The following is a 19,460-nucleotide window of genomic DNA, read 5'->3' on the forward strand; positions in this document are numbered from 1 at the left end:
CCAGGAACAGCAGGTAATACAGCTGGAAAAGTTGAGGAATTTTAAATACAGTAAACACCCAGAATTATTGTCACAATAACTGACAGCTTCGAGTACTTCAGAAAAGAAAATTTTAGGGCTATAATAGGGAGTGAGTTGCCTTTTACAGCACTCAGTTCACTTGCACCATATTGCTCATCTCCCTGTCATGGTAATTTGGCCTTAAATATTTCCCTTTAGAGTCTCCTCAGTTAAAGTAAGTGGAATATCATGCTCCTCTTCGGAGACTTAAACAAAATTCTTTTTATGGATGAGGCATACAGGAATGTACAATCCCACATGAGTTTCTGTTTCTGTTTCCTTTATTTGAAGATGCTGGGGAAATGATTTTAAACAAAATTCTGGGATCTCTTCGGCCTGCCCGGGAGAACTTCTCTCTTTGGGCACATGATGGTGTTTGGTCACCCACTGGTGACCAAGTAAAGAGGATGCAGAATTTCCTGGGGTGGAAACACTGCACTGGTACCGTCTGTATTTCACAATATCTACACAAAATCGTGGGGAAAAAACATCATGCAGGTTGATTACCAAAATTTTGCTTGTGGGTAGCATTTAGACCTTTAACTGCTTTCAGTAGTAAAGTTATGTAGTTGCTCTGGTGATTAATTTGTATTTCTTTCTAGTTTTAGTTAATTTTTAGTCTGAAATTCTACAACTGACATAAAACGTTTGCAGCATTTTGCTGCTGTTTAGGGAGTCTTGTTTACTTTACTATTGCTTTGAGCTCTTTTAGATACAGCTTTTAGTAATTTTTAAAAACATCAACATTCAGCTAATGGTACAGGTAGATCTTTCACAAGACCCAGTAAAATATCACAGGATCTTGTGAGATAGCTTGGAACAAGAGCTGGTTTATGAGTGCATCACTGGCTGCAAACAGAAATACCAGAACTTAATTGAAATGGATTCTTCTAATTGAGACAGAGGAAGGAACTAAAAAGCATTTGGTCATCTGGATTTCTCATGAGGCTGAAATAGGAACCAAATGTACTTTAAAACTGAATCCTAGAGAAATGCATTGGGATCTAGTTCAGGGCTCTGATTTTGAAATGTTGTGATTTAGTGCAGAGTTTATGCAATAATGGACTTTTCAAGCATCTTCAAGTTCAGTATGGCCAGTCTTAGTGCTGATACATTTCCACATGCCAAATATTTGTCATGTTTTTGGGAGCCTTTGCTGGTCTTATACAGCTTGGAAGCAAGTAAAGCTCTAAATGATGGATGGCAGATTTGCAGACTCACCACTGCTCCAGCCTTAGATTAAATGCAGTTGGAGTTGCAAACACATGAAGTCATGGAGCCAGTGGGTCAGTGCTCTGAAAGAAGAGCAAATGTTTACAGTCTGGTTTCAGTCTGTTTTGTGTGCAAAACATCTGAGGTTTATAGAGATGCTGCCCAGAGTGTAAATAATAACTGGGAGGTGGCAGTTTCTCCTTGGCCAGTGCATGTTTTCATAGGATGTCTAGGTCTGTGTATTGTAGGACTTGGAAGATTAGTTTCATCAATGAAATTCAAAAATCTTCTGCGAAGTATTGGTGTCTTGCCTAAAGTAAACTTTCTGGAAGAGCAGTTTGGGTTGTAAATACTTCGGGAGGTATTTGCAGTAAAGATCTTTGAAGAAACAAAGTGCACCTCATCCTTCCTTTCCTGGATTAATTTCTGTTCAGGTTTTTTGGTTGGATGCTCTGGGTGTGTGGTGTGTCCCATGTGCCACTTCATGTGTTCCTTAACCTGGCTCTGATCTCCAGAAGGGGCTGCAGCACCCTGGAGTTGGATTCCTGGTTGAAAGCATTGGTGATCCTAAGGAAAATCATGGAACCACACAATGCTTTGGGTTGGAAGGAACCTTAAAGCTCATCTTGTTCCAACCCCACTGCCATGGCAGGGACACCTCCCACTATCCCAGGTTACTCCAAGTGACCTGGCCTTGGACACTGCCAGGGATCCAGGGGCAGCCACAGCTTCTCTGGGCACCCTGTGCCAGGACCTCAATGGGAAGAATTTCTTCAGGATAAATGCTGGGCACTGTGAGGGATTTTAATTGTTGGAAGGAGTCTCAGCTGTTTCCAGAATATGTCACATCCTGGTTTTCAAGCAGTCTCAGAATTAGAAATACGAGAACAGAGTGCCTGGTGTGGAAGAAATTTTAGTTTTGTAGGCTTTAGTGGAATGCTTCATATGGTATGGTAATGTGATAATTCATATGGTAATGCTTTAGTGGTATGTTTCATACCGAAAAGCTGTAGTGAATTTGCATATTTTTAAGCAAGTCTTGTTAAGAATCTGGCAATTAAATTCCAGCAGGAGAGGGGAGGGATACCTGACTAAGAAAACTGAAATGGATTTCTTCCCTCTTAAGAAAGAAATTGAAAACTGGAAGAGTTTGCTCTGTGGTATACTAGCATGCAGATTAACTTCTTTTTAGAGTTTAATCATGTTTTAATTAATTTAATTGAGGTGTCATGTTATGTATGAAACTCTGGAAATGCTCTGCTGATATGAGACAATGTGAGTGTGGGTCAGACACTGAAGGGAGAGCAGTGCTGAGCTGGATGCACAAAGGAGCAGCAGCTGATGCTGAAGCCTTGTTTGGAGTATTTAGTTGCAGGCTGGCTTGGTGACATCCTTCTGTCCCTCTCAGGGTATGGCAGATGTCCCCAGCCTGCAGGTGCTGCCGGGGTGGTGCAGTGCAGGTTGGCGTGTTCTGTCTCCCTCCATTTGTTATCCACATTTTGAGAATTATGGATTAATTGGATTACAGCGTAAATAGGGGATAATAGATTAGAGGGATATTATTGGGTTAAACCCCTTCTTAAACCCCTTCACCTTTCTTTGTTAATACCGTTATGCAAGATAAAAATGTCAGTCATGAAATAAACGTGGTGTGACTCCTCTTTTGGTGCTTTTGGAGTTGAGCACCCTGTAGCCAAAGGGATCCAGCTGCTCCAAACACAAATTCTGCTCTGCCACCAAAAGGTTTTACAGAAGATGGCTTCTGTGAGTCAGGACTTGAACCTTTCCCTTTTTTTAGGACAGATAGTCAATTTGTGTGACCAAACACGAGGCAGGTTTCACTTCTACCCCGCATGACGCAGTTCTGAAGGCGCTGAAAAAAGGCAAACACGGCTTGAGCTGCGCACAGAGAGTGCTGAAAAGGGGAAATAGGTCTGTGCTCTCAGGGCTGGGCTGAGCTGTGACGCATTTGGGATGGGTATTGATGAGGAGCAGCATTATTGTGTGCTTCTGTATCAGCAACTGTGTCTGAACTCGCTGTTCTTGCAGAGAAACAGGAATTAATCCCAATGTACTAAGTTTTATCTCTGGAAATGAGCAGATCGGGTTTAAATGACTATTCAAGTGGCTGAGCTGGAGAGAAAGAAGCTGGGAGGTGTGAGATGTCTGGTCTTGACACATAGTTATCTGTGCTTCAGCCCTTTTAAAGCTGATCCATTCACACTTCCCCAGGCAGCAGTGCCATTTTCCAGCAGTTTGCCCTTCTTTTTTGGGGAGTTTGGGATTCATTTCACACAGAGCATTAGACTGCTCTGCACGTGGCCACACTAATGCACATGTGGGCATAAATGGGGACTGCTGTGCTTTGGTGGGAGTGCCAGTTTGTCCTGGTTTGAACATGGCTTTGGCCATAATTAACACTTGGGAAACATCTTGCAGGGAAATGTGTTTTGTGTTAGTGCACCCTCAAATATTTTGACCCAGATTTGAGTTTGGGAAGTAAATATACTACCAGCTACCTGGATCCTTTTCCCCAAATACCTTCAGCTGCCTTATTAAAATTTTTTTTATTGCATATGCTTATTGTAAATTTCCAAAATGCTGCCAATATGCTGCCTGATAGTTCCTTGAGTAAACAAATTATAGGTATGAATGTGGAGAAGTTTTGTCTTAGGTTGTTGACTGGGGCATGTTTGAAAGAGGAATCCTCTTCAGAAAGCAGTGGGAGGAGTGGCTGGGAAGAGAAATTGTAGAAACCTAAAAGCTGTGAAGGAACCAAGATGATTTTATTTTCCTCCAAGTCTGAGACCAGTAAAAGAGACCAAACCAGTTCAATGTCTTGACATGAGACTTGGTTAAACCTGCTGGTCTAACAGTCAAGACAGTTGTGGATTTGAGCTTGTTAATATAATTAGGATATGCATTCATGGCACAAATATATCATCTGGATCATCTCCCTCTTTTGTGTAATGCTGTGGATATTCCGTGTTTGGGTGGAGGAGGTTGTGCCCTCTAATCTCCCTCCCACTGGGAATCTTTATTGATGGATTTGATTGAAATGTTTCTCCATTCATTATCTCCCTGTTTATTGCTGTCATTTCAGGAGACATCTGGTAAAACTTCAGTGGCAGCAGCATTGATTTGCATTCAGTCTTCTTCAGAGTCAGCTTAGGTGGGGTGGCACAAAAATAAAGGCTGTTGGAGATTCTTTTCCCTGGATTCTTTGCCAAAATCCTCAGATACGGATTTTCCTGGATTAAGCCTCGAACAGAAAAACACCCTGTACATAATGAAACATGTGCTACAAGCATTCTAGGGTGCTGTAAAATGCAGAATTTTCAGACTGTGGTCATTTCTCCATCATCTTCCTTCAAGCTGATTTTCCAGTGTTACGGATGGTTTAGTTTGCATATTTAACATGTACACACCAGCCTAAAAACATGGCAGTTACCTGTTCTTCTTCTAAACTAGGCTTGTGAAAAAAAATATTTTTTTTGGTGGTGTTTTTGTTTGTTGTGTTTTTGTGGGGTTTTAATGAAATAAAATAGGAAATAGTTGTTTCTCTTTTTCAAGAAATTCAAGCAAGGTCAGGAAGAGAAAATGTTTGGTGGCTCTTAAATCTCTAATATAGAGTTACTGAGTTATATCTCCTGTTTTCTTAAAATATCTGATTTATTATTTCAGATGCTTAATAAGCCCTGTCAGTTCACTATGTTCCACTGAAGTTGCAGCCAAACCTAGATGGTTTGATAAATTGTTTCTTTCTTTAAACCTTGTGATGACTAAAGCTCTATTTGATGCTTTTTCTCAATCTCTTTTTTCTTTTTTAAGCAATTGCTCGTGGTAAAAATGCAATGTCCCTGATCCCCTAGAAGAGCTAAAAAGCCATTTGGCTGTGCTAAGGTTTCAACAAATCATATTTAGATTGCTGACATTGTTTTCATGGAAACCAAATAAATTGGTGTCACTTCCTGGGTTTAAAAGATGTATTCATCTGGTGTGTATTTAATGTAGATCTTTTTTTTTTTTTTTCCCTCCCAAAAAATATCTTTGTGGTTACTTTGCTTTAGGCAGGAACTAGACAGTGATGTTTGTGCTGTGTTTTGGTTATAAAAGATACCTGCTCTGGTTTGCTGCAGATGACCACACCAGCAGGTGTTGGCCTACAGCTCAGTGACCAACTGTGCTGTAACCATGTCTTTGTAGAAAAAACGAATTAGAAAACTGGAGATACTTCATTTAACAAGTAGTTAAATGCAAAATTGTAGGGGAAGCTGTTGTGGTAACTTCAAGCACCTTGACAGGGGTAAGATTTTGGTGTTTTTTTGTACATTCATGATGAAGTGACTTGGCTCTCTGAGGGAGGATCACAAGGCTCCAGGAGACACAGGCTGGTTTGACTCAAACCTTTCAGAAAATGGAATAGTTGACAGTTATGAATAAAGTTACTTAACAGTCAACTTCCTGTGGTTTACATGCATTTCTGAATCAGGAGGAGGCTGAAGGGCCACAGCTGAGACGTGTATATTCCATCTGAACAAAAAAGGCCATCTTTCTCAAGCATTCAAAAGGGACTGCTAAAAATCCTGATACCCTGATATGATTTAATAATTTAATGTTTCAAACAGCCAAAGCACACTCCTCTAAGACCAGCAGCTCTCTGAAGCTGGTGTGTAGGCTGTTCATTCTGCTGTACTGGGGTGAGCTCAAGAAGTTTGCTGTATTGCAGTACATCAATATTCATATGAGACATGTGCCCAAGCCCATGTTTGATTTTGTCTCTTGTGTTGGCATCTTTGGGCTGTACTGGAAGTGCAGTAGAGGGAAGTGGACAGGGGATGAGTTGGGTCCTGCAGTGTCACACATCAGTGCTGACCTTCAGAGGTCTGTATTTCCAAACTGCTCAACTGTAAAAATCACTTTAAAGGCTTCATCTGCATTTAAAAAAGAGGGTTCACCTGTGACTTGTTTAAGCCTATCACATAGAACCACAGAATGGTTTTTAGGGACACCTTCCACTACATCAGGTTGCTCCAAACCCTGTCCAACCTGGCCTTGAACATTCCCAGGGATACAACATCCACAACTTCTTTGGGTAACCTGTACCAGTGCCACACAAACCTCATAGTAAAGAATTTTCCCCTAATATTGAATATAAACCTGCGTTCATTGTGAAGCCATTCCCCCTTGTCCTGGCACTCCAGACCCTTGTAAATAGTTTCTCCATCTTTCCTACATGCTCCCTTCAGATACTGAAGGCCACAGTTAGGTCACCCCAAAGTGATCTCTTTTCCAGGCTGAACAACTCCAATTCTCTCAGCCTTTCCTCATAGGAGAGGTGCTCCATCTCTGTAATCGACTTGGTGCCTCCTCTGGACTCCCTCCAACAGGTCAAGGTCCTTCCTGTGCTGGGGACATCCCTCTATATTTTTAGCTAATCTTTAAGTTTCCGTCCTATGTGCTCACAGAACGTGGCTGTGAAGACAGCAGGAGTGTAATGGAGAACTGTGGGGTTTTTAATGGGAGCAGATCTCACAGTTTCTCTGCTCTGTCTGAATTCTGTCCTTGGTGTGCCTCTTTGGTGGCATGACACACACAGATGGACTGGTGAACGGCCACGTGGCAGGGCTGGACATGGTGAGCCACACTGGAGTTAGTGGGGCAGAGTGGGGAAACCCAGCTTCTTTCTTCTAGTCATCTTGGGTAAACCAGAGAGTTTACAGCTTGTCAGAAGGGAAATTTTAGATGACAGCTGTTGAATGCAGCTATTTAAATCTGGTCACTGTCATGGATTTACTGAGTGGGATCTGCTTCTCTGTCTACCACGAAAAAGCAGCCTAACACAGAAGCTGCTCTTGGAGCTGTTGCTGTACAGGGGTGTGAATGGATCCTTTTCTTACTGATTGTTAAAAATAGGTGGCATTAATGCTTTCCTTGGCTATTGTGTGCTGAGTTTTTCAGTGTGTTTGTCTTCATTATTGCATAAAATGAAAACTTCACCCTTTGGGAAGGGATTGCAGCTTGGCTGCTTTGTAATGCTGCCTCTTTGAAGCTTGTTTAAATGGGTCAAAACTCTCTGGTTCTCCAGTAGTGCATTCTGATAACGATCTGTTCAGGGAGGTAGTTTGCTGTTCAAGAGTGTCTGTAGTTAGCAGAGCTCAGCTGCTGATAGCAGCATGTTCAGGGCAGACAGAAAATGACCACTGCTCAGGCCCTGGGTTGTAGCTGTGCTAGGGAGGGGTGGCTGGAGTGGGATGGAAGAGATGATGAGTTTGAAGCTGTTCTAGGTTTTTGATGCCATGCAAATTGGTAAAAATCAGTGAATGAACAACTTCTATCCTTAGATACAGAGTTGAGTCACGCTGACAGCTCTTGCTGTGCTGGATTTGTTGTCTGAGCAGAATTTCCTGAGGGGAGAACCCAGCACTGAGCTGCTGGTGTGGAGGAGGGAAGCTGGAATGTCTCTGCTTTATTAGCTATGTTGTAACTGATGGATTGTATAGTTCAATCTCTTGAGTTTCAGCACAGCCACCTTGACGTGTGTGTGCCATTGACTGACAGATGACAGCCCAGGAAGTGGAATTGGCACCTCAGTGTTCCCTGGCAGTGACTTTGCTGTTGGATGTGTGGCTCTGCAGCATTGGTGTCGCTGCAGGCCTATGTATTTTGCATTTGTGATTTAAGGAAATCCCCTCGTTTGGAAAGCTGCTTCTGGGGATGTTTTGTGACCTTTCTGGGCTGTGCTTTACTTGTCTGCTGGATCCATTGCAGTAGCAGCAAGCTCTGGGGCTTAAAGGAGAGGTAGTAACTTACACATTAACTGCAGAGTTAATGCTTCTTTAGGGAGTAGCTATTGCTGTAAGTCATACAAAAAAACCTGTCTGAGATTAAAAAGCATGTTTGTGTGCACACACACACAAATACTTACAGCTTCTGAGGCCCAGGTATTCCAGAATAAATACCTCCACTTACTGAGTCTGAAATCTGGCTGATTGGTATGTAGCCAGCCCTGTGGGGAAGGGAAGGTTGCCAGCTCCTATTGGCACCTAAAAGAGAAATTAAATCTGACCTTAAAGTTTATTTTGCCTTAATATTCAGCTACAGGCAGTGGCTTTAGTGCTTGGAAGGCCTGAATTCTGATGCTGTTACTCCTTCTTGGGAAGCTTGATGGGTTTGTGCATCAGGGTTGTTTATTTTCTGTGAAATAGGAATGCTCTTCCCTGCACACCTCCCTTAGAGGATTGAGGCTAGATTGGATGCTGGAAAAGATACAATACTGCTGTCATTGCAAGCAGTTGCTGCTGTGTGCCACTGAAATGGTGTTTGTCACCCCAGAGAAAATCAGGCCAGCTGAGCCCAATTGGGGTGAAATAAGGTAGAAAGGTGTGTTGGGCTCTCTCCCTGCAGGTGTGTTGAGCACAAGGCATGTTCCAGCCAGAGCCCCAGTCTTGCCTCATTAAACGTTGATGCTCAAATTGCACACTTAGAGGTGTGGTATCTACTTGTATTATGTAACTTATTCTAGTACCTGGAAAACTTGCAAAGGTACCTTGCTGATGTGTCTGCCAGATCCCTTTTTGGCCTGTTATTTACCCTGCTCTACTCAGAGTAGATGCTTAGATGACGCAGTTCAATAGTGAGGTTTGATATTCTTCCTAGATAAGTTTGCAGAGTTCAGATTGAAGTGAGGGGAAGTCATTTTCAGGGTGTAACTCCTGTCCTAATTCACTTGCCTGCATTAGGTGTAGTTCACATGCTGCTTGATATTCTCATCAAGAAAACTCAGTCAGAATTCTTGCTCTCCCACCTGCAGAGTGAAAACACAGGTGGTTTCTTTTCTGCACTTACTGTAAAATGAATAAGTTACAGCTGGTAATGAAGAGCTTTCAAAAGGAAACAGATCTGTGCTTCTGTGAGGATGCTGAGAACCTTGAAAAGATGCTTTCCTCGGAAGTGAATTCCATCAGTGGATTCCTATTGCAAGTGAACTCAGGTGCAGCAGTATCCATGGAAGAATTCCTCCTTAATCCCAGCACCCTGCAGGGTAGACTGTGGCTCAGGTTTACCATGAAAAATCCTTAGTTCTGCATTACTTCAGGGATTAAAAACTGTTTGTCAGGACAGGGATGACTTGAATCCAGAATATAACCTGGATAACCTGAATGGTAAATGTGGTATCATGCACAGCAACCTCGAGCTCTGCTCATCACTCCCAGAATAAGGAGTTCTGGTCCAGCTTGGTGTCTGATGGGAAATGAGTAAAATGCTTTGTCTGTTGTGGTTTCTCATCCTCTGTTCCGCTCATCACTCACTGCACTCCGGGGAAGTACCTGTGGGAATGGCTCCTGTGGCACTGCAGTTATAAATGAACTTTCTCTGGTGATTAATGCCTGTACCTGAATGCCTGTGTGTGCACACTGTAAAGCCTCAGAGGAATTGAATGTTTCTTTTCATAACCAAGGTGTGGCTGCTTCATTGATGCTCCCTGTGGATAACACTTGGATTTATTTATCAAGTCTAAACTTGGAAAGAATGTGACTATTATAAATGTGCCTTTTATGCTTTTAAGCTTAAATATTAACTGGCCTAAGAATAAATCATCAGTTGTGTTCTTAGGATAGCTGCTTTTAAAAATGGCACTGATTAAAGCTTACAACACTTAAATGTAGGTTTCGATAAATTATCTGGACTTCAGAATGTAAACTATTGGGATCAAGGACGTCGCTTATTTAAATAACTGTTTGATTTGTTTTCAGGGGGAATCTGTAAAGTATTTCTTGGACAACTTGGATAAACTTGGAGAACAAGTAAGTACTTTTTTATTTTTCTTTCCAGTCTTGAGTTTTAAGTAGTCTTTGTGATCTCTGGGTTTTAAATAGATGAAATGTAATTAGTGTCTCCTCCAATAACTTTATCTTTAGTTAGCTCAGACTGTCGCATTATCTCGGCAGTTCATCACTGACATGTCAAAAACATGGGGCAGTGCAAGGGCCAGGAGACGTTCTGGAAATAAACCTTCTGTCAAAACTGAACAAAAAACAAGTTACAAATGCTTGTCCAGTCAGAAGACTACTAAAGTAGCTTTTCAACACTAAATGACATCCAGAAATGACTGGGTTTGGGTTTATATGTCCAGATAGGAACTCTGAGTTAAGTCAGTCATAGGTCAGTGGTACCTTCCAGTAATATCTACTTTAACATAAACTCAGTAAAGAGTAAAGTCTCTTTTCCCTGGGGAAAAAGAGTGAAATTTTTGTAGAATACTTTTTTATAGAACTGTTAGTGTTACAGTTGTGGATTGCAGGAATGGCATGTGGAAAAACTGCCTTTAAAATGGGATTTGGTGCTTGAGCTCTGTGGGGAGGCAGTTTCTCCATGGTCATTCCCAGCTGATAGTGACAAATGAAGGAATCCAAACCACTTCAGTTGAATTCTGTTACATCATGCTTAATTTCATTTTTCTTTTTACCAGATAAAATTAAATTTTAAGCCAGACTGTTTTTCTGCTTTGAACTGTCATTGTTCTAACTAAAGCACTGGTGATCATTGTGCTTCCCAGAAGATCTCTGGCTTGAGAACTTCAGCACTTGCTCTCTGAATTTGGATTTGGTCTCAAGTTATAAGAATTGCACTTACATTAATGAACTGCTAAATTCTCTGCCAGTGTCGTGGTCTTTGAATCCAGCCTCACTTGAGTTTCAAAGGGTTTGGGTTTTTCCCCAACACAATTCGTAGAGCTTTGCAGCTTCATTTCCAAGTTCTTCACTTGGAAATTTTGATCCATGCTTTGACTAAATTGTAAAACTTAGTAAATAGTTGTTTTTTTAAAATATTCTTACATACACACACTTACTGCAGGTCTGATGTTGCTGTGGGAGTCCTCTGAATTACAGCTTTTCTGGTTTCAAGTTGGACCAAATGGTGTTGAGAATCAGAGGGACTCATCAGGATCTGCTGTTGCAGAAAATGTTAAATCTTTGAGGAAAAAAGCACTAGCTGAGTTTTGTTACTGAGTGAAAGATTTGATAGATTCTTCTGATTTATTCTTATCTATATGCAAGGTTGTCTAATGGCTGTTTCCCCAAATTGTAAATATAAGTATTTGACTGTTCTTATCTGATGCAGCTGGGCTGACTTGCAGCTAAATTGCTTATAAACACATAGATCTGCAATTCATGTGCCTCTTGCCAAAAGGGAGCTGATAACAGCACTGAGGGAAAAGAACTTAATGTTCAGATTTAATCAGATCAGCAAAATGAGAGTATCTGACAGGCAGACATGTGTGGGATCTCCTGGATTCCTTGCAACTGTGTGTTGCTATTTCAACTGCCAGTGCAGACTGTATGTATCCAAAATACCTCACAGAGAGACTTGGCTTCCCATCTTGTGATTGGATCTTAGTCATGCCTTAAATTGTAATTTTAACTAGGCAAACAGTGCTGTGATAGCCAAAAGAGCTACTGATAACCAAAAGAACTCCTTTAAAAGAAGCAGACTGCAGTGGCTTTGAGGAAATGAGATAGGAAAATCAGGAAGAAAGTACATGTTCCAAATCTACTGATCCTCAATTTGAGGATTCTTGAGAGAAAAACACTTACTGACAACGGCAAAACACTGAAAGAACTTGGAAAATAATACTCAATGCCATCCAAGGAAAATACTCACCTGATGCTGCAGTCTTCAGGTATGGAGGGTGGGATCAGCACTGAGAAAGTGGCACACTGCTTTTATTCCGAGGATCCGGACATGAGGTATAAAACACAATTGTCCTTCAAAAGATAACCTACATTTCCTGGGAGATTTCCTGGGAGTTGTTGTGTTTGGTTTCCTGTAGCCAGATGGTGGCTGGATAGCAGCACTGAACTCACAGAGCCCATAGAGTAGCCAATATTGAGGATAAAACATGGATTGGTTTGGGTTGGAAGGGACCCTATAGATATCTGGTTCCATGGTAGATCTTCTGTGCCTGTAGAAGTTGAAAGCACTTGAAAGGATTCTCTTTGTGGCTGCAAGTGTGGAAGGAATTTTCAATGAGTAATAGTACTTGAGAGGGCATTTGTCAGGAATTCTACAGATAAGCTCCTTGTTCTTGAAAGCTTAACTGAATAAACATTACAGGCCAACTCCCAGGAGAGTTTGCTTTGTGCCCTTGTTTCAATATTGAAGGTACATATGGCTTTAGCTAGTATATTAATTGCTTTTATTTATTTACGTAATCTAATATTTTCAGTCACTCCTGAGCTCTCCTAAGACCTTTTGGTTTTGTTCTGAGAGCTTGAGACTAACTTCCTGAAAAGTAAAAGAATGTCCATTCCCATTTGCAAGGTGGAATAAGTGTTGAACCTGTGACACTCTTGCCTAAGTGTTGACAGTCAACTTTGCTTAAAATCCCTTCACATGTGCCCAGTGACATTTGATTTAGTCACTGTACTGGTTTTGCTAATTGTTTTCCTCTATAATTTTGGTAGAAAATACTCAGGATAAATTTAATAATGGGAAAAGTCTTATATGGAGGTCTTACCACCCTTGAAAGTTACTCAGTTAATCTGACAAGCGGGTGGCAGCACCTCTTTTGCTCAGGTTGGAGAGAACTTGGTGCTGCTTTAGCAGTTCTCTCCTCCAGATTTTGGTGGTGTGAGGTTTGGATGTACTGCAGCAAAGGCTGCAGGGTGGGGAGGCTGTGCTTCAGAGCTGCTTTGTAATTTGTGCCATGATAAAAATCAGTGCCTTAGTCATGGGCAGCTGGGAAAAGGAACTCGGAGTTCAGACAAAGCTCTCTCTCTCTAGTTTCACTTTAGGGCTTGCATGGTAAAGCAAAGTGATCTTTGAGTTTTTGGAATGCTACATTCAGTTCATGACTTTTAAATTTTATTTTTGTGGCTTGCACTTGCTCAGCTGCCTTAAACTTGGGATGCAAGTACTGAAATAGCCGTGGAGCTGTGTGCTTGTTCCCCCACCCAGCTGACTGGTTGAATCAGACTTTCTGGACCAATAATAACACTTACAGAGCTTTATAAAAGCTCCAAGTGTGGGAACTGGCACTGTCAAAGGAAGATCATAGATCATTCAGTTCTTAAGAAGAGACTGAAATTCCAAAATCTAAATCATGCTCTCTGAAGTTGTGAGAAGTGCTGGAAAAATGTGAGGAAGAGTTTCCATAACAAGTGAACAAGAAGGTTTTGAAGTCCAGCACAGAGAGCTGTGTGGTAGAGATACACTTTGCAGATAGCAGAGACTTGGACCACAGACAAAAGTGTAATTCTAGATATGAAGAAATCCCCAATCTTGAGTGTTGAATTTCATACTGTCAAAAGCTGACTAACAAGAATTCCTCTTCTGTAGCATCAGCATCCATTGATGGTGTTCATGTAATAATCAGAAAAAATAGTCTCTTGAATGCTTCTTAAATTCTGGGGAAAGGTGGGCTGGAGAACTTCAGCATAGAGCTGTCTGTGCCCCCAAGCTGGGAAGGCACTTCTGTCCCCAGCTCCCACTTTCTTCTGTTCTACTCATTGCACAGTTAATTTTGTACAAAGTCAGGCAGTATGAGCTCACTGGTGTGGACTGATACAACAGGATGCAAAGATGCATGGCACAAACACAGGAAATTGCTTAGGTTTTAGTTTTCAGGCATAATTGATTGCTTTAAAGTTATTTAGTGGAGCAGCTGGGTTGTTTCTGGAAGCAGTCATGCAGTTTGCAGGAGAGCATGGGAGGAAGGGAGAGCCCACAGCTGGAATGGGATATCCCATCGTTACTGGCTTAAGAAACTAAACTGTTTTAGAACCCATTTGCTGCACTGCAGTGTTGGCAGCAGTGTTGTGGGAAGAGAATGAAGGAAGCATAAAGTGATCCAGAATGAGGGAAACTGGCATGAGGAATTGCTGGTTCACCTTCCAGGTTGGTTATGAATCCTTGTCATGTGGCACAGGGAAAGCTTTGGTTCTTTGGGGTACATGTTCTGAACTAAGTATTGGGTGTGTTTCCTGCTTTGGACTCGAGCTCTTTCCCAAAGAGTTAGCATGTATTACGGAATCCACATCCATGTGTTTTTATTGAAAAAACTTCTATTCCCCTGCAAGCTGCTCTCTCCACATGGCTCAGCTGTGCCCATACCCATGATCACATCCTAACCAGCAAACTCTCCTTGTGTTTGTAGGATTACCTTCCCTCCCAGCAAGACATCCTGCTGGCACGAAGGCCGACCAAAGGCATTCACGAGTACGACTTTGAAATCAAAAATGTCCCTTTCAAGATGGTCGATGTGGGCGGCCAGCGGTCGGAGCGGAAGCGATGGTTCGAGTGCTTCGACAGTGTCACATCCATATTGTTCCTTGTGTCCTCCAGTGAATTCGACCAAGTGCTCATGGAGGACCGGCAGACAAACCGCCTCACGGAGTCCCTGAACATTTTTGAAACAATAGTCAACAACCGGGTGTTCAGCAACGTCTCCATCATCCTCTTCTTAAACAAGACGGACTTGCTCGAGGAGAAAGTACAGAAAGTCAGCATCAAAGACTATTTCCCAGAGTTTGAAGGGGATCCCCACTGCTTAACAGATGTGCAGAAATTCCTGGTGGATTGTTTTCGCACGAAACGCCGGGACCAGCAGCAGAAGCCCCTGTACCACCACTTCACCACTGCTATTAACACAGAGAACATCCGGCTAGTTTTCCGTGATGTTAAGGATACCATCCTGCACGACAACCTCAAGCAGCTGATGTTACAGTGATGTGCAGAGACTTTTTTATTTCAGTAACTCTTGTGTGTTGGTTTTTTTTTTAACTAGAAGTTTACAGCAGGAGTAGAGAAATCCAGATCCTGTCAGACTTCTTGATATGTGGCTAAAAGCTGCTGCTGAACACATTATTGCCAATTTCTGCAGAAATTCAGGCTTAATCTCTTCCAGTGTAGCTTCAAGTTGACTCAAGTTGTAATTTTATAGCAGACCTATGTCTAAGTTACCTGTAAAGTGGTAAATTTGACCTTTTACAAACGTGTATTATCCTAGAAAATCCAGAATTCCAAGTCCACACTTCAGTGAAAGTTAATTTGCAATTATTAGACTGTGGCAGTAATTTAAGGTGGGATGGGAGGGGGAGAAACTTTTCACATCTAACTTCATTGTGAAGACTGTGATACCATAGCTGACTTATGATTTCTCAGGTCTATTTTTGGTTAGAAATCCCATCAAATCCCTTGCTGGAATCATCTCTTTGAAGCACAGCTTCCTGGCTGTAACGTACTTCCTGTTTGAGTATAAATCATGGGGTTGGGTTGGAATAGGAGATGCTTTAAAAATACTTCAAATTGGGAGTTTCAGACATATCTATCAGGAAGTGCTGAGTGCAGTGAGGAGGGGTTAGTGGTTGGCACAGTACACAGATCCACTCCAGGGTGTCTGCACATCCTGGAGCCATGGCAAAGCACAGAGCACTCTGATCAATCCTTTGGCATTCTGATGTGGGAAGGGGGCAACAAGCCCAGCTTGTGTTTCTTACCTTCACTACGCAGGTGTTAGCTGTGGCTAGCAGATGTTACCTGTGGCTCACCTGTTCCTGAAGCGCTTTAACTTAGCACTGGTTTATTTGAACTCCCTGCCTCCTTCCCAGCTGCCTCCTCTGAGTCAGGAGCCTTCGGTGATGGAGAGAAGGACTTGCAAACCTAAGTGCCTCCTTGTGTTCTGTCCTCCTCTGGCATTTTCAGTGGCCTTATGAATTCCCAGCAGAGGCCTTGTGTAGCTGACACCGTGCAGATGAATGTTTAAAAAGAAAAAAATAATGTTTCCCAGCAGAACGTGCTTCAGCTGATGAGGTTCTTTCTGAGACTTTCCAGTTGGGTCTAAGCAATCCTAAGTGTACTTGAGCCAAATATGTTGCACAGCATCTCCCAGAGTGCTGCTTGTGACTGTTTTACCCAAAGTTCTATTGCAGTTTTGTTTATTTTTCTTACGGGGAGTTGTTAGTGTTTCCATGTGATTTAAAAAAAAAAAAAAGTGGTGATGATAATAAAAAATAGTGAAAATGAAACAATCCTCATGTACCCCACAGCACACTGCGAAAAGAGAGTGAGATTGTGATACAAAAATTAGTGTCCCTACCACGTTTCCCCCAGGCTGTAGTGTCATGTGGGCAATTCAGCTGCCACTTTGCCCCTGGAATTGGCCAAGTCCTGTGGATCATGCTGGTGGCCAATCCTTCAATACACCTTTATTCACCTCGCACGAGCAGGGGGTGATGTGGTGGTGTCACTGCTGGGAGCAGTGGCCCTGCTAGGACATAGGAAAGCTGCCTGTCTCCTGAACTTAGCCTTTACTTACTGTGATTGTAAGTTGTGTTAACATCTCTGTACCTCGTTCTCCTGGCAGTAGAAGGGGAGAACAGTGTATTTTTATTTAGTTAGGTGCTTTGAAAGACCTCTATTTTTTTATATCATCCAGTGAATGATAGGTTAGTCTGCGATTCTGCCCATCAGGCACTGTTTGGGGAGGAAAGAATTCTGAAAAGAGCTTGGGAGAAGTCACAGTGCAGAATCTGAACATAATCCAAAAGTCTGGACGCAGCACTGATGTCAGGAGGGATAATAGAATTGTGGATGGGGATATTTAATGTAGGTTTTGCCTCCACTGGACATGGATTATTTGTGATTTGGTGTGTCTGGGTCATATGTGAGCAATTCAAGAAGGAGGCTGAAGCAGAGACTGGTGAGGCTCTTTGAAGGACTGGACAACACCACTGTGATGGGAGCAGAAGTTCTTTTCCATCTTCAGAGTATTCTGGTTGGTGTGGCTGGGCTGTAAATGTTCCAAGTCCAGTCTTGGAAAGCAGAAAACAAATCCATGCCCTTGGCTGTCAACAAGAGGAGGAGTTGGGTTGTTTTATTCCTTTGCTGACAGTTTTCTGAGCAAGACTTATCTCTGATTAAAACAGTTAATTTGGAGAGGTCTGCAGTAGGTGTTTGGAGGGTGTCAGACCAGATGATTGCAGAAAAGACTAAAGACTGGCAGTGGATGATAGGGTGAGTACCAGGGATTTGTCTAAACTAATTTATGTGAAGTGTTGATGAATTTTTTATCAATGGAACCTATTAATTTGGTAAAGATCCTTAAAACTGATGTCAGTCTAAGGGTGTAGCCAGGATCACCAAGGCACTGGGCACTTCTGACCTTAGCTAGAGTGGGGAAAATAGTGAGCAGCTTCTGCCCAGAACCACCACAGCAATCCCTGGTTTTAATCCTTTCAGATCACTCTCCCTGTGACCCCCAGGGCCTGTAAGAGAGCAAGGGGGACCCCAGTGCTGGGTCACTTGTAGGCCCTGCTGGATAAAGCACTATATGAATCTCAGGCAGAAATGAATTGTGTTCATGAAATGAGTCAAATCACTCCTGTTTCCCACTCCCAGTTCTTGAGAGGGGTGAGGCAAAGCACCTGGATGTTCCTGTTTACATGGTTCCTGTGTTATCCTACAGCCAAAAACCCCAAATCAACACCCCTGTCCATCTTCAGGCTCACTCTTCATGAGCTCCCTGAATGGAGCATACCTTGGACTGTTGTATTTCCTTCTAGATTTGGTTCTAAATATCATTTGTTTATAGCAGGACATAAATTTGGTACAAGAGCTGAAGGGGTGATGCTCTGAACAGACTGACTTTTATCCTGAAGCAACCAGAATTACAGTTTGCTGATGAGAGTGAAGCTTCCTCATGGAAACCAGTCTGTGGTACAAGGTTGGGATGTATTCTTAGTGAAGGTGGGAAAGCAGGTAGAAAGTGAAGTTTTCCAGAAAATCAGGTTTCCCAAAATTTCTTAGTACTCTTTGCTGGAGTGAGCTGTGTTCAAAAGATCACTGACTGTATGGAGATAAACCACTGTCCTGTACAAGCTGTACTTGAAGGTGAAATCAGTGTTTTAGCAACTGTTCCCTGCTGCAGAGTGTTCAGCTGAGATGATTGATGCCTAAAAACTGTGGCTGTTCATCAGGGCTTTGCAATTTTTACTCTTTTTTCTTTATATATTGTATGTGGGAGCATAAGCCATCAGTTTGTGTGAAACTTCAGCTTTCTTCTAGAATAACTGCTCTTTAAAAAAAAAAAAAAAAAAGTCCAGTTGCTCTCAAAGGCTGTTTCTGGGGCTCTTTTGTGAGTAGTTTTGGTAATTCCTCTTCCAGGAGGTTTTCCCAGCAGCATTCCTGTTCCACACCCCTGGGAAGTCTCTTGCCGAATCGTTCACCAGTTCACTTTACAGGTCTTGTCTCTCTGATGGTACCATTAACATAGTTTTTAATTACACAGCATTGCAATACAGTGCCATTTTGCAATTTCTTTGCGTTGTACTTGAAAATAAGTTGAATTGCAGACTATTTAAAACCGCTTTCCTGCGCTTTCAGTAGCAGTGAGAGCTTACCTTACGTGAAGCCTTTATGTAAAAATATATTTTATAACAACCTCATAGATCTTTAACAAAACCAAGATTTGTATTAGCTTTGTATAAATGTTTGTGGCTTACAATTTTATATGTTTAACTTTTTATAAACTTTCCAGGGACTACTTTTTATTGTAAATTTTTTTTTTCTCTCCTCGCTTTAGTTTAAGATTGGCAATAAATTATTTCTAAGGGAGGTCTTAGAAGAAAAAGCATCACTTCCTTTTTATAAAACGGTTTAATTGATTCATAGTTTCAAACCTCTTACACTTGCTTGTACATTGCTCTGTACATACTCTCCAAAGGTGTTGCCTTTCAGCTATTAATATTTGCCTTGTGTACAAAAATTACTGACGATAAATAAACATATACAGCCTCATGTTGGTGTGATGAAATCATTTTTTCTGTTTAATAACGAGCAGAGGCAGCCAGCTGACTTTTAGTTGGTTGGCAAAGCCCAGCTGGTTTGCTGCTGCAAACACATCTTGTGTTTCAAGTAAAATATGTAACAGAGTCACACAAACTCTGCTCAGAAGGCTCCTCCAGGTTCTGCTTGGCCTGATGACTTTGTCCCCGGCAGGGAGGCACCAGCAAATTGCTGACTTGCACTTGACAGCCAGTTTTTTTAATATTGTGCTCAATATTTAAAATATTGATGGCACTTGGGTGTGTTCTGCGACAAACCTCTATGAATTATGGATCTTGGTATGGCAGAGTTGATTTTATTTTTTTTTTCTTAGCTCTTTGACTAAGCCAGCCTCTGCCTCC

At 41.9% G+C, this 19,460-nt stretch overlaps 1 protein-coding gene across 2 annotated transcripts in view; it reads left to right on the top strand.

Annotated features, from left to right (window-relative positions):
- GNA13 (G protein subunit alpha 13) overlaps positions 1–19,071 on the top strand; it is a 29,106-nt gene extending 10,035 nt beyond the window's left edge. For both annotated transcript variants that reach the window (XM_085077359.1, XM_085077358.1), the window contains exons 3-4: positions 10,029–10,079; positions 14,432–19,071. In XM_085077359.1, the coding sequence (XP_084933485.1) occupies positions 10,029–10,079; positions 14,432–15,004 (624 nt within the window). In that variant the 3' untranslated portion in view covers positions 15,005–19,071. The remainder of the gene's footprint in view (positions 1–10,028; positions 10,080–14,431) is intronic.
- Positions 19,072–19,460: the final 389 nt, after the last annotated feature.

The sequence above is a fragment of the Lichenostomus cassidix genome, chromosome 18, assembly GCF_008360975.1.
Source record: "Lichenostomus cassidix isolate B80296 chromosome 18, HeHo_3.0, whole genome shotgun sequence".
Classification (NCBI taxonomy): domain Eukaryota; kingdom Metazoa; phylum Chordata; class Aves; order Passeriformes; family Meliphagidae; genus Lichenostomus; species Lichenostomus cassidix.